Below are 18000 nucleotides of genomic sequence, written 5' to 3'. Positions count from 1 at the left end.
TACTGGAAATATTTTGCTGCAGTTTAACTATAATCTTTTTCTTCTCCGTATTGAAGGTAAATTAATTATGACAGCAAATATCAATACATGACATGCCATATATAGTCATTGCATGTGAAGGGGTTAGGGTTGTTGTATTTTATGTCCTATTAACAGCTATGGTTATTTAAGGATGTGCCAGGTTTTGGTGGTGGAGGAGAACCGGAATAATCGGAGAAAAACCACCAACCAGCGGCCAGTACCTGGCGATTGCTCTATGTAGGCCTTGAACCCGCAACCCAGTGGTGGAAAGCTAGTGATTATAGATGGTCCAACGCCTTAATAACAAGGGCAAATTAACACTAGGTAAAAAAGAAGTTTACCAGTCTAGGAAGGGGGTATTTGACTGGACAAAAAGCTCGCTGTATACAGCATAGAGTAGATTGTAATGCTAGTTCAAATATGTTACATTCCGAAAAATAAAATCTGGAATATCTAATTTTTCACATTAATGAAATAATAATTCAGTTCCCAAATACACGTCTGGAAAACAATTTTTTGGGATTATCATAATCTTAATAAATCAACATTATGGGTTTTCACTGTTTATAAACCTATACCATCACAGAAACTTCAATGAAACAATGCGTGCATTTTCACTCCGGTAGAATCACACGATATGTCAGGTTGATTCTTGGGTCCCTGTCATGGTATTCCCTTGGTATCCGATGCTGAAATAGACACAAAAGGTTTATTAGATATTTATAAACTTTAAGGCATCACCAGATGAATTAGAAGTGGCCAAAGGGGCCTGTTTTGCTCAACTGTTGTTTCCATGGTAGACAAAATAAAGTTTATGCTCAGCTGAAATGATAAAGACAAAGAGGCCAATACACATGCTCAGTCAATTCTTCACAAACCGTTTCTCTTCATACATCAACAATTTTGTATGCGTTGTTCACTCATGTCTTTCTCTTCAAGTATTAAAAATACTCAAATAAGGTTGTAAATCAATAATCAGTAATTGTACGCTCATCATTTTTGCACATGTACATCAGTTGATCTACTAAGGAGGCGGTCATAATGGTCACATTAAACAGGGTTATTGAAAGGTCCTATTTACGAGGCTATTTTCCCCTACATCAGTTGCTCTAGACATATTTTAATGAGCAGTATTTCAAATGATCTTGTTTTTTCCTACAGAGAAGGTTTTAATTTAAAGGTTATTCTGAGCAGGAAGTCTTCCTTCACAGAGGTCAATCTAGACTGGTTTTATTGAGCAGTCCTACTGATGAGGCATGTTTCTCATACAGGGGTCACTGTAGACAGGTATTAATGAGCAATATTACTCATGAAGAAGTCTTCCTATACAGGGGTCGCTTTAAACAGGTTTCAATGAGCAGTCATCCAAAACAGGTAGTCTTTTCCTTCACAGGTAATTCTACACAGGTTTTAATTATCAATCTTACAAATGAAACTGTCTTCCCCTACATGATTCACTGTAGACAGGTTTTTAATGAATGGTCTTACTAATGAGACTGTTTTCACCTTCATTGTTCTACACAGGTTTTAATGAGCAGTCCTACTAATTGGGCTGTCTGTTCCTACATTGGACGGTTCTATACAGGTTCCATCTTACCTGCCAGTCGTCCTGTACAGAGCCTTCCATGATGAGCAGTGAACCATGAGTGAGGGGAATCCGTACATGCTCGCTGTGAGAGTAATCATCCCCGGTTTCCTGTTACAATATTGTTATATAATAAAGAAATTTATTTGACAAATATTTACTGGCAAATCTATCCAAGAAAAATCACATTTTCTAAAGATAAAAGATATCAATTCAAGATCTTGAGAAGTTCAAGAGTATTTCACTTAAAACCTTTAAAACCTAAATTCTGTGTTCACATTATTAAAGATAAGACTTTTCAAGTGTTATTATGGTAATAAATATAAACTGTACTAAATTGTAGAATGAAAAGAAGAAAGTTATAATCTGAGTAAGCTTAAATATCGGTCAACAATATTATTGAACCTAAAATCAGGGTTAGACACTAACTTCTTTCGCTCGGTAGTCCACAGAACTAGTTGAATAGATTTTTTGCTAGTCCTACGTCAATGTAACTATCTGAAGATTTCTTTCAGGAAAATCTCAAGCAAGAAACATAAAAAGTAATTGACTGTAGGGACATAAAATAACTACTGCTATAAAGACTTGGTTAAGTTTTAGGAAATTTTTGTCAATCATCATTCAATACATCTGTATTTTAAGCACTTTTCCAAAAAGAATATTCTTATTTTGTGATCTATCAAATTACATTGGGATACCATTATTTTTAACAAGTCCAATTAAAGAACCAGTTAGGTTAGGTGATCCACCATATAGAGCTAGTCTTTGCTGAAATTTACTAGTCACAGACTAGAGGACTAGTGTAAGTATTGAACCCAGAAAACGCCTCAAAAACTACTAAAGAAATATATATAGACTTACAGGCTTTTTTCGTAACTCAAAGTTGCGAGTGTCTCCAAATGAGAGTGAAGCTATGGTGGGCTGGGGCCCAAGTGAGCGCTCGTCATCGCAGTGCCAAGGAACATGTTCGTGCCCATCTCGGTACAGATTAGTCAACACAGAGTTAAATTGGAGACCTAACACTGATTCCAGTCGTTCCCTCAGCATATGCAAAGTGGGGTCCCACTGAAAAACAAAAACTTGTGTAAACAAGAAAGTAAAGAAGCCCATTTGGCCGGCATATGACATTTTTCGCTAAATTAAAAAAATTGTGTTTTTTACTTTTGATTTTATACATGAATAGCCAAAGTTAAACTGCTATAGGTATAACATTTTATTAAGTTAAGAGTGCAGAAACCTTCAATGAATCTTGAAAGTAATCATACATGTATATAAGAACATGCCCAAAATAAAAAATTCTGAGAAACATATCTTTGAAAAATGATATACACTGAAACTTGTCTGACACCCAGGACCCTGTTGAATCCAAATAATTGCCTATATATGACAGGGTGTCATAATACAGAGGTTTCACTCAGTAGATTTAAAAAGAAATGGGATTACAGCTGTAATCAGAACATTACATGATGTCAGAAAGCGCATTGGTCAGATAAGAGGATGTCAGTATATTCAGAGGTTGGATTTGACACGATGTCCAAGCACTTGAATAACTAGTATAGTGGTTTCCACCTCGTTGGATACCCACTGATGAGTGAGTACCGAATCTAAATCAACTTGGGTATCCAACGATGTGATTCCATCGACCAATTACTGAAAAATGCTTTAATTTTGTGGTGTAAAATTTTCACATTTTCATACCTGGAACTTATTCTTGGGGTCTTAAAATTGCGCTACACCGATTCCAAAACAAAGGTAAATTTGCATTCCACCGGTTCCTGTGAACATCTACCTACGTACCAGTATCAGGTGCCATCGAGCACAGGTAAAATGTCACGGTTCATGCATGTTGGGTCAGTGACTTTGTCAAATCTGCCATGCATAGTCAAGTTACTTGAGCTAGTTCAGCGTGTCAGCATGTACATAGTCCATCTGGTCATTCACGTTAGACATTTGTGTCGTAATTAAAAAGTGGGAATTGAATATGAAAAATAAAACCATGTGTATTTTATGTGTGAACTAAATATGTAAAAAAACTAAATCATGTGTATATACACAATAGTAAGTATGAGCGCCTCGATATACGTACATTCATGATACTGATAGTAACTAATGGCAGACCTATAATTAAAATATTTGCTTGGGTTTTGAATTCACGCTTTGAAAGAAAATTGCAAATACAGCAAATTATAATTCCCCTGCGAAAATAAAAGCACTTTACAGTAGCTAAGATACTATCAAGATGGTCGACAAATGACGGGGACAATCAAGGGCTACTTTAATTTCTAGTACCATCTCACCCAAATGTCATAACTTGGACACGGAAACAGGACACTACGTACATTATACTGACAGCAAGTAAAGAAGTCTGTACCCAACCATTTAAAGCTAAATATCAGGCAAGGGCCAATAAGTACCAATTCTAAGGACTTGCAGTTTATATCAGCCAAGGGACAGAACCTGTAGCCTTACTTGCTTGGATGAACACCCAACACCAAGGACAACAGTGAGGTATTGCCACGTTAGGCATTAGGAAACACGAAGTAGTCAAGGAAAAAGAACAGATATTTCCCAAATATTGCAATGGGTGCAAAAGATTTAGTTTGGTTGTTTTTTGTCTTTTGTTTTGAAAAAAAAATATCACTGTTACATGTAGTTGCATTTTACCAATCATGCATAGAGTAACAGCAGGTATATTTTGCAACCTGCAGGTGTGACCAAGGATGGCTGTATCACAGGTATAATATTGTTTACCTCTAAAGTGGCCTCGTGTGTGACTCCAGAGTACGAGTATGATAGATCTCCATACCATGTCGTCAGCCTCGGCTGCAAGTAGGAGACACCATCCTTCATATCGGATCTCTGTCGCCATGGTAAATCGTGGAATAGGCGGTCATACAACTCATTGGCTTCTTGTGACCCAATAAACTCCGGGAAATACCTCAACCTATGAATAAATCATTGAAACTTGGTTAGGAGTTTAAAATGTGACCAGTCTTTTTCTGATAGCTATCTACATCCCAAGTAAGGGTACCTACACAAACAAATTATGATATTAGTTTTTAAAATTTTGTTAAAGCTACACTATGTAACCATGGCTATATACAGCATTTTAGAAAACTAATTGATAATGCTATTCTCTTTGAAATTTTCACTTTGTCAAAGATGAGTACAGAGGGACAAAGGGATGTAACTTCACTCTGCTAAATTTTGTTACACCAATAGAAAGTGTTAAAAAAAATATTTGAATAGAATTTGGATGTAGTTTACACAGTTAAACACAATAGTTTTTATTTCTGACAAAAGACCTTGACCTTTAATTGTCAACAGCATTTATAACTTTTGATGCAAAAAAATACATAGGTATTTACCTTGAAACTCCTGAAGGCTCTGTACTGATGTCATAGACACCTGTTTTTCTGGAGAGAAAAATATTCCTTATTACAGAACAGTTTTAAACCTGTCTAATCTGTAACAGGTACCATGTAGGACAAAATATATTGGACAAATTAACCTGTCTAATCTGACACCTATGGGATACATATCCGCGCACGAGTGAATATATACGTCTGCGCAATAAATGAGTGCTTTATGATTCGTTAGAAACACACAAGTGTGAGGTCTTGCTTTTATCACATACCTTCCATATTTGGTAGAGATAGATACAAAGATTTTATAAACTTTGTTGTTTTTTGCAAATACCGGGAAATTTTCAGTTCGCCATGACAAGGGGATTCCTAGTAGTAGGTAAATACAACATTCCGTATTGCACGTGTGCAGTACAGAACGTTGTATTTCATGGTCTGAAAATTGCTTGTATTACTATAACAAGATTCAACAGGTATGTGATAAAACATGTTATTCTGATTTACCTGTCTAATCTGCTGACAACCTGTGGGACATAACATAACTAATCTGATATCCTGTTGAATACAACATACTGATCAAATTAAACTGTCTAATCTGACACATATGGGTTACAGCATATTATTCGTATTACCTGTCCAATCTGACAACCTTTGGAACACACCATATTGGTCTGGTTAACCTGTCTAATCTGACATCCTCTTGAATACAACATACTGATAAAATGAACCTGTCTAATCTGACACATATGGGATACAACATATTGTTTAGATAAGGATATCAGAACACAGGACTTATTTGGCAGAATGCAACTCTATAATTGTTGGATAAGACATGTCATATTAATCAGGTGGCAGATAAGACAGGTTTTACCGTAATATGTAAAATATGCATTTACAAAATGAACTTGAAACAAACAGATCACTTATAGCTTACATCAAACATGTCATTTATTTTGCATTACCTTGTGATTAAAGCAAGAAAACAGTATTTTAACCTCAACTTTTAATTAAAAACACATTCTTGCCAAGTTAAATCTAATTAGTGTTTGTTTTGATAAAACATTGTTTTAAACATATTTTATTGCCTTTTTTACATAGCAATGGAATTGGGCACAAAAACATTCTTGCTACTGCATACTGTGACTAATTGACATCATCGTAAAATAAAACATTCGAATGAAAAGCTGGCAGCACTAATTGGAAGAGATATTTGTTATTTACTTGTTATACTTTCAATAACTTATGGTTTTACTCACGTGATAACTAGTTCTGCAGGTCTCTCTTTAAGCTCCTGGAAAAACAATGCAGAAATCCTTTGAAAGTGACAAATATTTAACATAATGTCAATTATATGATTAAATAGCTTTTGGATTTAGCTACGAACTGGTCCTATGAGCCTATTAGCCTTGTTGTCTTATCAATTGTACATAATTCATTGTATTCATCGGTAATAAATATTATAGGAACTATCCATTGGTGTCCTCTTATATATATATATCAACCAAACAACAGAACTTTACCCATCAAACCCAGGTTGAAGGTAGCTATAGGCGATGCAGGACTTGAGCACCTGAGTCTGTGGGGACTGTGCATAAAAGTCATATAAATAACATATCATCTGATGCCACTTACTTTAGTAAGTATTTTCAAAGATTTTTTCTGGCGACACTTTGTTAACTGTACAGGTTAATACACACATGTGCCATGCCGCTGATCGTAATATTCAATTCATCATAACTCGGTCGATTTTTCAAATATCAAATTGAAATTTGGTATAGAGTTGTGTTATAGTCATATAAACAACATATCTTCTGATGTCGCTTACTTTATTCAATATTTTTAATGTTTTTGTCTGGTGAAGGATGTTGTCACTTAAAGACGCTTGTTGTTGGTCGAAGATGCTTTTAAGGAGGACCGTTTAAATGTGTTAACCCTAAAATACCAAAACAACCCAGGTTCTAACTCCCTGTCATCAGAGGGAGGGTAACCGACACCATTTGAAACAGGAAAAAGCGTAGTGTGCTTCAAACCCGCGACCCTGAGCTTCCCAGTTAACTGCTCCATCAATGGAGCTAGGGGGTACTTTTTAGGTACATTTGAGGCATATTTGATATAAAAATCAGCCAGAGATGTGTAGGGTCTACCCTTAAAATACCTTTAAAATTTGTCTGAAAATGTACCCGTTATATAACCCTCATATTTTGTCCCTTAATCTACCGAAAAAAGTACCTATTAGATAGGGTCATCACAATTAGTTTTCCAGGGGCGAAGTAAATGCAAGAGAGGCAGACATACCGGAGGGTTTGTGGTTTGTGATTAATTGAATGGAGTGTTGTTTACAAAAAGACAAACGTCAACGTTAACCTACTTCATCAGGTTCTTCAAAAACAAATTTCTTTTCCGTGGGCTGATCGACTGTTTTACCCGTCCATGCCGGGCTTACACCTGCTTTAGGTTTGTTTCTGTCTGATCTCACATTCGTTGGAGCAGCCCAGCCTCCCTGAACTCGACTTCTTTTCTTTCTTTCAGGATTCATTTTTGTTGATTTTCCCACCGGATGTATCTAAGGGCGCTGCCATTGAGCGGAGTTATGGGAAATATTATATTTTTGTTTCGGATGTTTTCCTATGAGTGGAAAGTAAATACCAAAAGCATTCCGAAAAGCTATTTAATCTTGGTCGTGTTTACGCTTCATATTGTCTACATTTATTTGACTGACGGAACGATTCTGCACAAACGTGAAGGGTCGATCGTGGACACATCGGATGTATTCTAGACTAAATGTTAATATATTTACACGTAAATCGTATTTGTGTGTATTCACATTCGATTAGGTGTCAGCAGATAGTGTCTGTGTCATAAATCAAGTCGTTTTATATCTCCATCATTTTTCTTCCTCCCCCTCAATGTTTCTTTTACCTGTTTACTGTAGCTGTCATCCTCTAATCGTCTGCTACAACTGTATTTTACCTACTATATAGACGGGTTTTGCCCGTCGGTTAATAGTTGATCATGAACAACTTGCAGAAATAATTGGTTTATTGATTTTAGAGTACATATTTAACATTTTTTAATGAAACGATATTCTTCNTTGTTGATAAATGATTAAATCTTGTTGTATCAACTCAGATTTAACTTATATATATTCTTCATAACATGACCAAGGTTTAACAAAGCGTAGCTGAATTGAGTCATTTCGGTACATATATAACAACTATTGTACATACGTTTCCAGCGTAGCCGAAATCGACATCGATTTTATGGACAACTCGTACACATTTAACACCTTTGTGCATACGCTTCACTGGTCATTTGACTGATGAAGGTGACAGTGGACATATCGTACTAGTCATCGAAATGTCGCATAGAAAATTTTATTGGTTGTGTAAAAAGAACTTCTCATAATCCATACTTCACAACCTGAAGAAAATGTTTAGAAATAACCAATATTCTTATATACATTGCAGATGACAAACCATTAAATGGGGTCTGAACAGAGTACACAGCCTCCAGCTGGAGCCCCGGGTAGCAGTATAAAGTCACAGAGAGATGAGGATATTCCTTATACATCCTTTTCCATCAGTAAACCAATAGATGGGGGTATGTAATGATATGTATGATACAGTTGTCCATCCCCAGGTAGCTATATAATAATAGATCATCTAGAGTACTCTTTACTGTAACTAATTTATATAACGTCACTGTACCCAAATCGGGACACTTTTGGGAAAATGGCCCAGGAAACTGTCATGCAATGCAAAGAAATACTTTTATNCTGTATACAGTTTTCATTTGATAATACTTTTATGACAATGTTACTGTATGTAAGCTTTATTGGCTGCTGATTATCGGCGTTACAAGAATAATTACCAAAACAAAGCTTTTCTGATTTACGGCACGTGCAACACTATTTATTTAGATATCATTTTCAAAAGTCTATTGCAAAACTATAATGCTAGTTTGGAGAAGAATTCTAATCCGAACCCTCGTTGACTCTAAAATATTTCAACTATGCATATTTTTCTGTTGATATTGATTGTTTATCCCCAAATATTCGCCCAAATATATATATATATACATATATACCGAAGTGTCCCTTTCTCTAAATATGAATTTGTAATAGAAATGAAAAGTGGATATCTATTTATGAAAAATGAACAAACATTTTTGGAACTGATAGTATGGTATAAATAAAGAACATTGATAGTTATCTTAAAAGTGTCCCGATTAAGGTAATGATGTAAGTTAAATGTTAGTGAGAAAATATATATTTTGTGTAGAACGTATCTACACTGTTATCAGGATCACGTTCCAGGTATTGTGTTATCATCCTGAATATTAGTCCAAAATAAATCTCTCCTTTTCAATTTATTTTATGGAGTGGAGATAGTCAGGGTGTCTTTGAAAAAAATGTGCACTGGGTTTGGCGCGCATTTCAGTTAATGTTTTCTTGTATGCTAAATTATGTTCACATACTTTCTGTACATGAATGGAAAGGTAATTGATTTATAAATCTCTACCACTGCCACAATAAAATGATTGATTTTCAGATTTGACATTTCATGCGTTTTGGTGAATTTTTCCATGAACTCCTGTGTCTTAATTGAATTTGTTCATTGCAAATCAATGGCAAAGTGAAAATAAAATTAAAAACCATTTGAAAATAATCTTGGAAACACATATTCATAATTACCAATGAATTTACCAATGTCATCATTGTTGATTTTGTACTTTAAATTAACAAAAAGCATGTCTTTGTAGAGCCAACGCGACATTCTCCCCGGAACGTAGGTGGCCGACCACGCTCGTCGACGAAAGATGGCAAAGAGGACACTCCAAAACATAACATTGTGGTGGTTGCCGATGGTAATGTGTCACCAAAAGACAAAGACCCCGAACTAACCAAACTTGATGCTATTCCTGTGTTTTATCCGATAATGCGAGGGTCACTCAACATACCAACCAGCTCGAGAGACCCTGACATTCTTGACAAACTTGACCACCAGCAAATCCTGCTATTGTGTATTCGCTACCAAGAACACCTGCGACAGTTGTCAGAAGCCGTCGCTTTTGATCAGAACGCTCTTTGTGTACGCATCAAAGAGGTGAGTTACCCATGCGAATTGTAAGAAACATATGATGCCTGTTTCTAGGTCTTTTGATGTGTCATGGTGAATTATGCCAAGAATTCATCAGTTATAATGGCCGGCATTTATCCTTTGCAAATCAATAATAAGTGAAAATGGTTTAAAAACACAATAGGAAAAGTTTTGGTCACAAATATGTTTGAGAATGATGAACATAACCTCTGTATCAACATATTTTTAAAATTTAATGTAAATAATGCTTTGAATGAAAATATTCCTATTAAATTATGCATCTAGCTGCTGGTTTTGGTGTAAAACTACTTTTTTTGAATCTCTCAAATTTTGTTTTAGACAGTGCTGGTTGTTAGATGATCATGAGAGTAAAATTTTTAAGCTTCTGTAAAATTTGTGAGATTATTTTCTATAACTCAGGAATATAATAAGAAGCTGTAAAAGTTCAAATCATTTTGATACCACCCCTGTATGTTGTTTAACATTTTTGAGATAACCCCTTGTGTTACTTTCATTGCAGATTGACTGTGCCATAAATATGCTTCTAAAGTTGATGACGGATAGACAGAAGAAATACCATAAGTATGCTGAACAGTTTACAAGATCCTCAGAGACACTGACTGTTCTAAATAGGGTCAAGGACTCTATGGACAATATCATTCCTAAGATGGAACGACTGAACCAACTCCTGCCAGCGGGGGATCAACTGGAGCCTTTTAGTATATACATGAATACTCCAACCACAACAGCATCCAACAAATAGATAATATTTCACTAGAACACTTCTTGAGTTGATGACACCATACATGTTTAGAAACAATGCTAGCATTTCTATTTTCATTGGCTCAGAGCTTTTTGTTGTATATTTTGTAAATTTTCAAGATTTTGTCCCCCTTGTGACATGGTAGTCTAGTGGTAGGACGCTGGGCTCGTAACCAAAGGGTAGCAGGTTCGAGTCACATCACGGCACTGTGTTGTATCTTTGAGCAAGATGCTTTACCCTGCTTGTTCCAGTTTACTCAGCTGTATGTGGTTTGACAGTGCTAGAATTGTTGAATGCTAGCTGTGACCGCCGAAATGGCAGTACCGGCTGTATGCTTCCCGGGGAGTTGAGAAAGGTATTGGCTGGTTGCAAAGGCCCTATAACCTTGGATAATAATTTGTGAACCACTTTGAGACAACCTACAAACTAGGTTGTGATAAAGCTTTATGTAAGAACCTGAATTTATTATTATTATTAGAAGCGTCTTCGAAATCGAAGCTTCTTCTCTTGATACATTATCCTCTCTACACCCTGGGAATATGTTGCTCTGTACACACCACCTTACAAATGATAAAAGCAGTAGTTTGGTACTTTGATAAATTTCAAAAGAATTGTGCAGCAGCATAATGGTAAAACTGACCAGCTTTGAAGTCTGTTGTCGCTCCTCAGTAATCTTGAAAGGACAGGTATCAAATAACAAACTGCATAAAAACAATGTCATTTTAACTTTTTTCAATGGTGCAGGGAAGATTAGTGTAATGAAATGAGAGTAGTGCCCCTGGATTTTGAAGGTATAAGACAAGGCTTCAAAAGTTGGGGTACCACCAACTGTTTCAGGGGCAAAACCCCTCATTTGGAGCTTTGGGGGAACATTAACTAGGTACTGAAAAGTCATCTATATATCATGCTCTCATTTTTATCCTTGTTTATTTTTTATGCATAGATGCATTTTCCCAAAGCAACATTTGTGACATTGCAACATCTTTTCCTTTTTAAGGGGTGTTATGTGTGACTTTAAACCTATGACCTTATTTGGCCAATATCTATCCATCCCATCATGAATATAAAAATCATGTGTACAAAGAATGGACCATATTTGACATAGAAACTAGCAATATTTTTGAAATTTATTTGTCCAAAAAAAGGTCTGCGATATTGATTTTTTTTTAGATAACTGAAACAGGAATTGTCACTGAATTCATACATCTTAGTTCTATCACATGTCATGTTACCAGTCATTTTGTCATGAATACATCCCGTAATATTTTGTCGCATAATACTTTACAATGCCATGTGTAGTATGATGTTGTTTTCTGTTAATGTAAATAATATATTATTGTAATTAATATGAATTATTTATAAAAGAATCAAATGCTTATTTGGACATTAACTTGAAAGCTTTAGTTTAGTTTAGTTTGCTACAAAAAGTATTTTTGACCACAACAAATAATTAAACCCATTCTACAAATATATCACTGTAAGTATGCCGTCTGTAGGGTATTGGTTATATTGATGTATGTTCTCTTCTGCTGATAGACTAATGTGATCATGAGACTCTAAACCTGTTCCATTAATATTAGTGTAGCTTTTCCCCTGAGGAAACTCTGTTGAAAATTTCCTACATTTGTTATTGATGTTAAGGTTATACAGGATGATGATTTTAAACATTGTTAAAAGCAGGTATAACAAACAAAAAATTGGTTAAAAAAAGGTACAACTATGTTAGCAGGCTTCAACATTAATTGATTAAGAAATGTTTTAATCGTATTGAGTATGAAATTTGTCTGATAATTCATTATACATGTCACCACTGTGAGTTTCATCAATCAATACCCGTAAAAATCATTCCTGAGTGAAAACTTTGTATTTTCTGTCTACGTGTATCAGTGATTACATAGAGGTTCCCCAACGAGTGATGGTTGGTTATCCTGTTTATCTAACTTGAGTTAGTTAATTTTCAAATTGTTTAAAGATACAAGGTTTACCGAATGTCTTTTACAATTTGAAAATTAACTAACAAGAGTTAGATAAACATGATAACCAACCATCACGAGTTTGGGGTCCTTTTTCTCCCATAACATTCATATTTTATCTGGAAAGCCATATGTATCCCTTGAAAATACACTTTGTCGGCTTCTGATGGGGCGAAACAATTGCCGTGAATCATGACGTCACAATGGAAGATGACGTTGCAAAGCATTGTTACGTGAAGTCATAAGTAAAAAATTGACCAATGAAATCACGTCGAGGGTGTTACCCACTAGTGGGTAACCAAAAATGTTTACCACCTCCTAGCAGGTTTATCCAAAGAATCAGGAGTGAGGAAACCTATAGTGGGTATGGGAGAAATTTTGATTATAAATGTTATGGTAAAACAATGTTGTGTGTTGCCAAATGTTAAATAATTGTTAGGGTTATTGTATGTGAAAAAAGAATATGTTTTCCACAAAGAGTACCCTACAAACGTGCTCAGTTATAATTAACTTAAATTCAAGTTGGTGAAGTTGACAATGATGAATAAAGTATGTACTTTGAACAGGAAATTTTTCACTTTCATTTTTAGCTCACCTGACTCAAAGGGCAATGTGAGCTTATGCCATACTGCGGCATCCCAACGTCTGTTCGTTCCATCTCTCAACTTTTTCTTTTGAACGACTTCTTCTGAAGAACTGGAGGACCGACCTAGGGTTATGATATTTGGCCAGTAGCTACCTGGGATGGAATTTTATAATATATTTCATCATTAAAATGACCTTGACGTACTTTCAAGGTCACAGGGGTCAAATATGTTAAAAATTTCAAACAAAAATATCCTAAGGACCATTGGGACTAGAGTCATGATACTTGGGTATGTTATGTAGACCAATGAGCATTTTCACAAAAAATCTTATGATTTGTCATAAGATTGTGAGTTACGATTATCATAAGAGAACTCTTAACTCAGTTTCACGAAAGTAGTCGTAAGTTAAAAAATATGCGTAAGACCATTTTGTAAGATTTTTATTTACGAGCGCACTTACTATTTGACTTACGAGAAAAATTCTCCCTAACAACGGCATTTACTTAGTTTGCGCAAGCGTTACACATGCTTCTGGTTAACATAAACGTGAAGAGCAAAGCATTTTCTTCTGGTAAAGGGATTTACAGTTAGAGGGAGTACAACAGGCGTGCATCCACGATCTTATGAAGAAGGTCAAGAAGCTAGAGAAATACAAGTAAATAAAGATACAAAATCATGTATTTTCTATATATTTTAGGCAAAGGCAGATCCTTTAATTTTTGAAAATATCATTAAATCAACGGACGGAAGGTAACCGTTGAAAGCGGAAGCCTCTTTTGGGATACATGTACATCTGGTTCAGTTTTATAATGTAATATGGCTTATTAATTGAATTAAATGTGATGCATATCTCTATTTCGAACACACACTCTCTCTCTCTTTTTAATATAACTTTTTTTTTCAAGCAGTTCCATTGACCAAATTCCAATATGATTAAATATAACTGCAGAGCGTAGCGAGGCAATTTGTTCTTTTATTAAACAAAACTTTGACACCCCTAAAAACCGTTTAAACCCTTAAAATCATTTATAATACAATTAAAAATATATATATAAAAAAGTTGTAAAGAAAAACGGAACTGAGTTTGATTTATAGTGTCTTTAAATTTAATCTTATTTTTAAAATAATAATAATAATATACAACATTTATATAGCGCCCTATATAATTTGTAAAATTACTCTAAAGCGCTTTACAACATATGGAGAATAGTAATGGTTATAATTGTGAAAACAGTTCAATCGGCCCAGCAAAACTTGACTAAGTTTGAAAAAGTTTTTCAAAATGGCGGCCGTGTCGGCCATATTGGATTTCTGATCGACCCGAAAAATAACAACCTGGGGGCTGAGGGGCGGGGCCCAATAGGGGAAATATAGCAAATTCTTTAAAATCCTTCTTCTTCTGTAGGAATAAAAGGATTTGGTCCATATTTGGTCTGAAGCATTCTTGGGTGAAGGGGAACCAATTTTGTATAAACTGTGTGGTGGCCCCCCTGGGGGCTGAGGGGCGTTGCCCAATAGGGGAAATATAACAAATTCTTTAAAATCCTTCTTCTTCTGTAGGAACGAAAGGATTTGTTCCATATTTGGCATGAAGCATCCTTGGGTGAAGGGGAACCATTTTGTATAAACGGTGGGTCTGGCCCCCATGGGCCTGAGGGGTAGGGCCCAATAGGGGAAACATAGTAAATTCTTTAAAATCAAGTTCTTCTTCTGTAGGAATGAAAGGATTTGGTCCATATTTGGTCTGAAGCATTCTTGGGTGAAGGGGAACCAATTTTGTATAAACGGTGTGTCTGGCCCCCTGGGGGCTGAGGGGCGTGGCCCAATAGGGGAAATATAACAAATTCTTTAAAATCCTTCTTCTTCTGTAGGAATGAAAGGATTTGTTCCATATTTGGTCTGAAGCATCCTTGGGTAAAGGGGAACCTATTTTGTATTATCTGTGGGTCTGGCCCCCCAAGGGGCCTAAGGGGCAGGGCCCAATAGGGGAAACATAGCAAATTATTCTTTAAAATCCTTTTTCTTCTGTAGGAATGAAAGGATTTAGTCCATATTTGATGTGGAGCATCCTAGGGTAAAGGGGAACACATTTTGTATAAACGGTGGGTCTTACCCCCCTGGGGGCTGAGGGGTGGGGCCCAATAGGGGAAATAGAGGTAAAACCTTTATAATCCTTAGGGAATAAGGGATTTTATCCGAATTTAGTCGGGAGTATCCTTAGGCAAAAGGGACTCAATTTCATATAAACAGCGAGTGTTCCCCCCCCCCTCCTTGGGGGCAGAAGGGAGGATGGGCCCAATAGGGGAAACATAGCAAATTCTTAAAAATCCTTCATCTTCTGTAGTAATGACAGGATTTGGTCCATATTTGGTGTGGAGCATCCTTGGATGAAGGGGAACCAATTTTGTATAAACGGTGGGTGTAGCCTCCCTGGGACCTGAGGGATGGGGCCCAATAGGGGAAATAGAGGTAAAACCTTTAAAATCGTTCTTCTACCATAGTGGTTAAGGGATTTTATCCTAATTTAGTCTGGAGCATCCTTGGGCCAAGGGGGACTCAATTTTGTATAAGCAGTGGGTGTGGACTCCAAGGGCGGGGCCCAATAGGGGAAATAGAGGTAAAACCTTTAAAATCGTTCTTCTACCATAGTGGTTAAGGGATTTTATCCTAATTTAGTCTGGAGCATCCTTGGGTCAAGGGGACTCAATTTTGTATAAGCGGTGGGTATGACCCCCTAGGGGCATAGGGGTGGGGCTCTGTTTGAAGTTTGTTCTCGCTATATCTCAAGTACTGGATGGATCTTTCTGAAATTTCATATGTACTTACAGCACTTGCCACGGAGTGCTATATCTTTACTTCATACCAATTATTTTAAACATATTCAGGTGAGCGATACAGGCCCTCTGGGCCTCTTGTTATTATAATGGTTTCATTTAAGTCCAACGATGTATGCTTTTCTTTTCAGACTTCATAAGAACCTTTCTTTGTGAAAAAGGGTATCAAATTGTAAATTTGGGGTCCTGCCACTACCCCGGGGGTTAGGATATATAGGGTTTGAAAGGGAAAATTGACCAATATTTCAAAAATCTTCTTCAGAATCAGGTGAACTGTTCAATCAAAATTGTCCCATAGTCATCAGGTCATCCTTTGGGAGGGGGTATAGTTTGCTATAGTTTATATAGGGAAATGATGTTTTAGGCATATTTTGTTTTTAACTCTACAGTAAATAATTCAAATTTGCTTGAAATGATAATGAGATATCAATTTGACGCTATCAGAAAGTAAGATCCTGACTCACCCCTTGGTCTTGATGGGCAGGGCCCATTGGAATATTGGCTTACATTTTAAAAGTCTTCTTCTCTAGACTCATATTTACTAGAATCCAATACTAGTACTCTTGATGGATGGAAATGTCCATGCATGCTTTATCTAAATTATAAAGTTTATTACCCAAGGGTCATATGTTGACCCTTTGGAAACGGGTAGATTATATATATATAGATTATGTATAATAGGTAAAAACACTTTGGGTATATTTTGTCCAATTTCTATCATGTAATATTATTAGCCTTCTGGTATTGTAAAATGACGGTTAAAGTCCATTTGAAAATAATCATACATTGTAATTTATTCCTATCTAATATAGCATTATTAAACCCTCGACTTTAATTAATTCTGTGATTTTACCTGTACCAACAAGACACATCTTTTTTATAAATTAACAATTAGATATAGATCTTACATGTTACATTATTCGTTTTCTTGTATTGTACAATGACAGTTAAAATTCATTTTGAAATATTCATACATTGTTATCAATTCCTCCCTAAACTATATTAACTTTACCTGTCACAACAAGACACAAATTCGAATATATAATATCTTATTATTGCAAACTTCCAGATAAAGCTTTTAAACACGCTTTTTTTCTGGGACTGGTGTTAACGAAATGTTCAAATACACCCTGGTTTATGTCAAGCACATTTAAACATTACAATTTATTAAAATGAATTCTGCAATTTTCTGCAAACTTAGGCAGGTGTGAAGATTTGATTGTATCTAAAGTTTAATTATATCTCAACATGTTTCTCCACGTAATTCTGGTTCAGCATCGAGTGACAATTTAACAATTGTATCTTTTGCAAATGATTTGTCAACATTTCATTCTCATAGTATGATAAATTTCATGTGTTTATGATATTTGTGTATATGCTGTCAACCTTTTTTTAGCTCACATGGCCCGTATGGGCAGAGGGATGGGGCCGAACAGGGGAAATAGAGGAAACAATTTAATTTTGTACAAATTCAAGGATATTAACCAAGTATGTTCTGGAGCATCTTTGGACAAAGGGGACTCAAGTTTGCATAAACGTAGGGTGTTGATGTTGTTTTTTTGTTTTTTTTTACTTATGACAAACAAGTGGCAATATGAAATTCTACAAACCTTCTTTCATTACTTCTTTCATTAGTGCCTTATAGTAATCACAGTGTCTGTCTGTCTGTCTTTCAGCACTTTTATTTCCGGAAAGTTGGTTGAAAGCCTTGGACCCTCTCATGCGGACCCGATGAAAAATATGATGTTGGGCAGCGATTTGGAAGTTTATATT

At 35.8% G+C, this 18000-nt stretch overlaps 2 protein-coding genes across 2 annotated transcripts; one reads left to right on the top strand and one right to left on the bottom strand.

Moving 5' to 3' along the window:
• Positions 1 to 213: 213 nt before the first annotated feature.
• Positions 214 to 7556, bottom strand: LOC110457607 (alpha-ketoglutarate-dependent dioxygenase alkB homolog 3-like). Its single transcript, XM_021508950.1, has 7 exons — positions 7340 to 7556; positions 6228 to 6262; positions 4975 to 5022; positions 4358 to 4550; positions 2468 to 2671; positions 1619 to 1717; positions 214 to 710 (listed from the first exon to the last, which is right to left on the bottom strand). The coding sequence occupies exons 1-7, from the start codon at positions 7505 to 7507 to the stop codon at positions 636 to 638; spliced, it is 822 nt and encodes a 273-aa protein (XP_021364625.1). The 5' UTR covers positions 7508 to 7556; the 3' UTR covers positions 214 to 635.
• Positions 7557 to 7643: 87 nt separating this feature from the next.
• LOC110457604 (BLOC-1-related complex subunit 5-like) lies at positions 7644 to 10972 on the top strand. The gene is made up of 4 exons (XM_021508947.1): positions 7644 to 7754; positions 8439 to 8571; positions 9733 to 10076; positions 10591 to 10972. The coding sequence occupies exons 2-4, from the start codon at positions 8454 to 8456 to the stop codon at positions 10831 to 10833; spliced, it is 705 nt and encodes a 234-aa protein (XP_021364622.1). The 5' UTR covers positions 7644 to 7754; positions 8439 to 8453; the 3' UTR covers positions 10834 to 10972.
• Positions 10973 to 18000: the final 7028 nt, after the last annotated feature.

The sequence above is a fragment of the Mizuhopecten yessoensis genome, unplaced genomic scaffold, assembly GCF_002113885.1.
Source record: "Mizuhopecten yessoensis strain PY_sf001 unplaced genomic scaffold, ASM211388v2 scaffold9253, whole genome shotgun sequence".
Taxonomy (NCBI): Eukaryota; Metazoa; Mollusca; class Bivalvia; order Pectinida; family Pectinidae; genus Mizuhopecten; species Mizuhopecten yessoensis.
The sequence above is the reverse complement of the archived record's forward strand: the minus strand, read 5'-3'. Positions and strand labels throughout refer to the sequence as shown.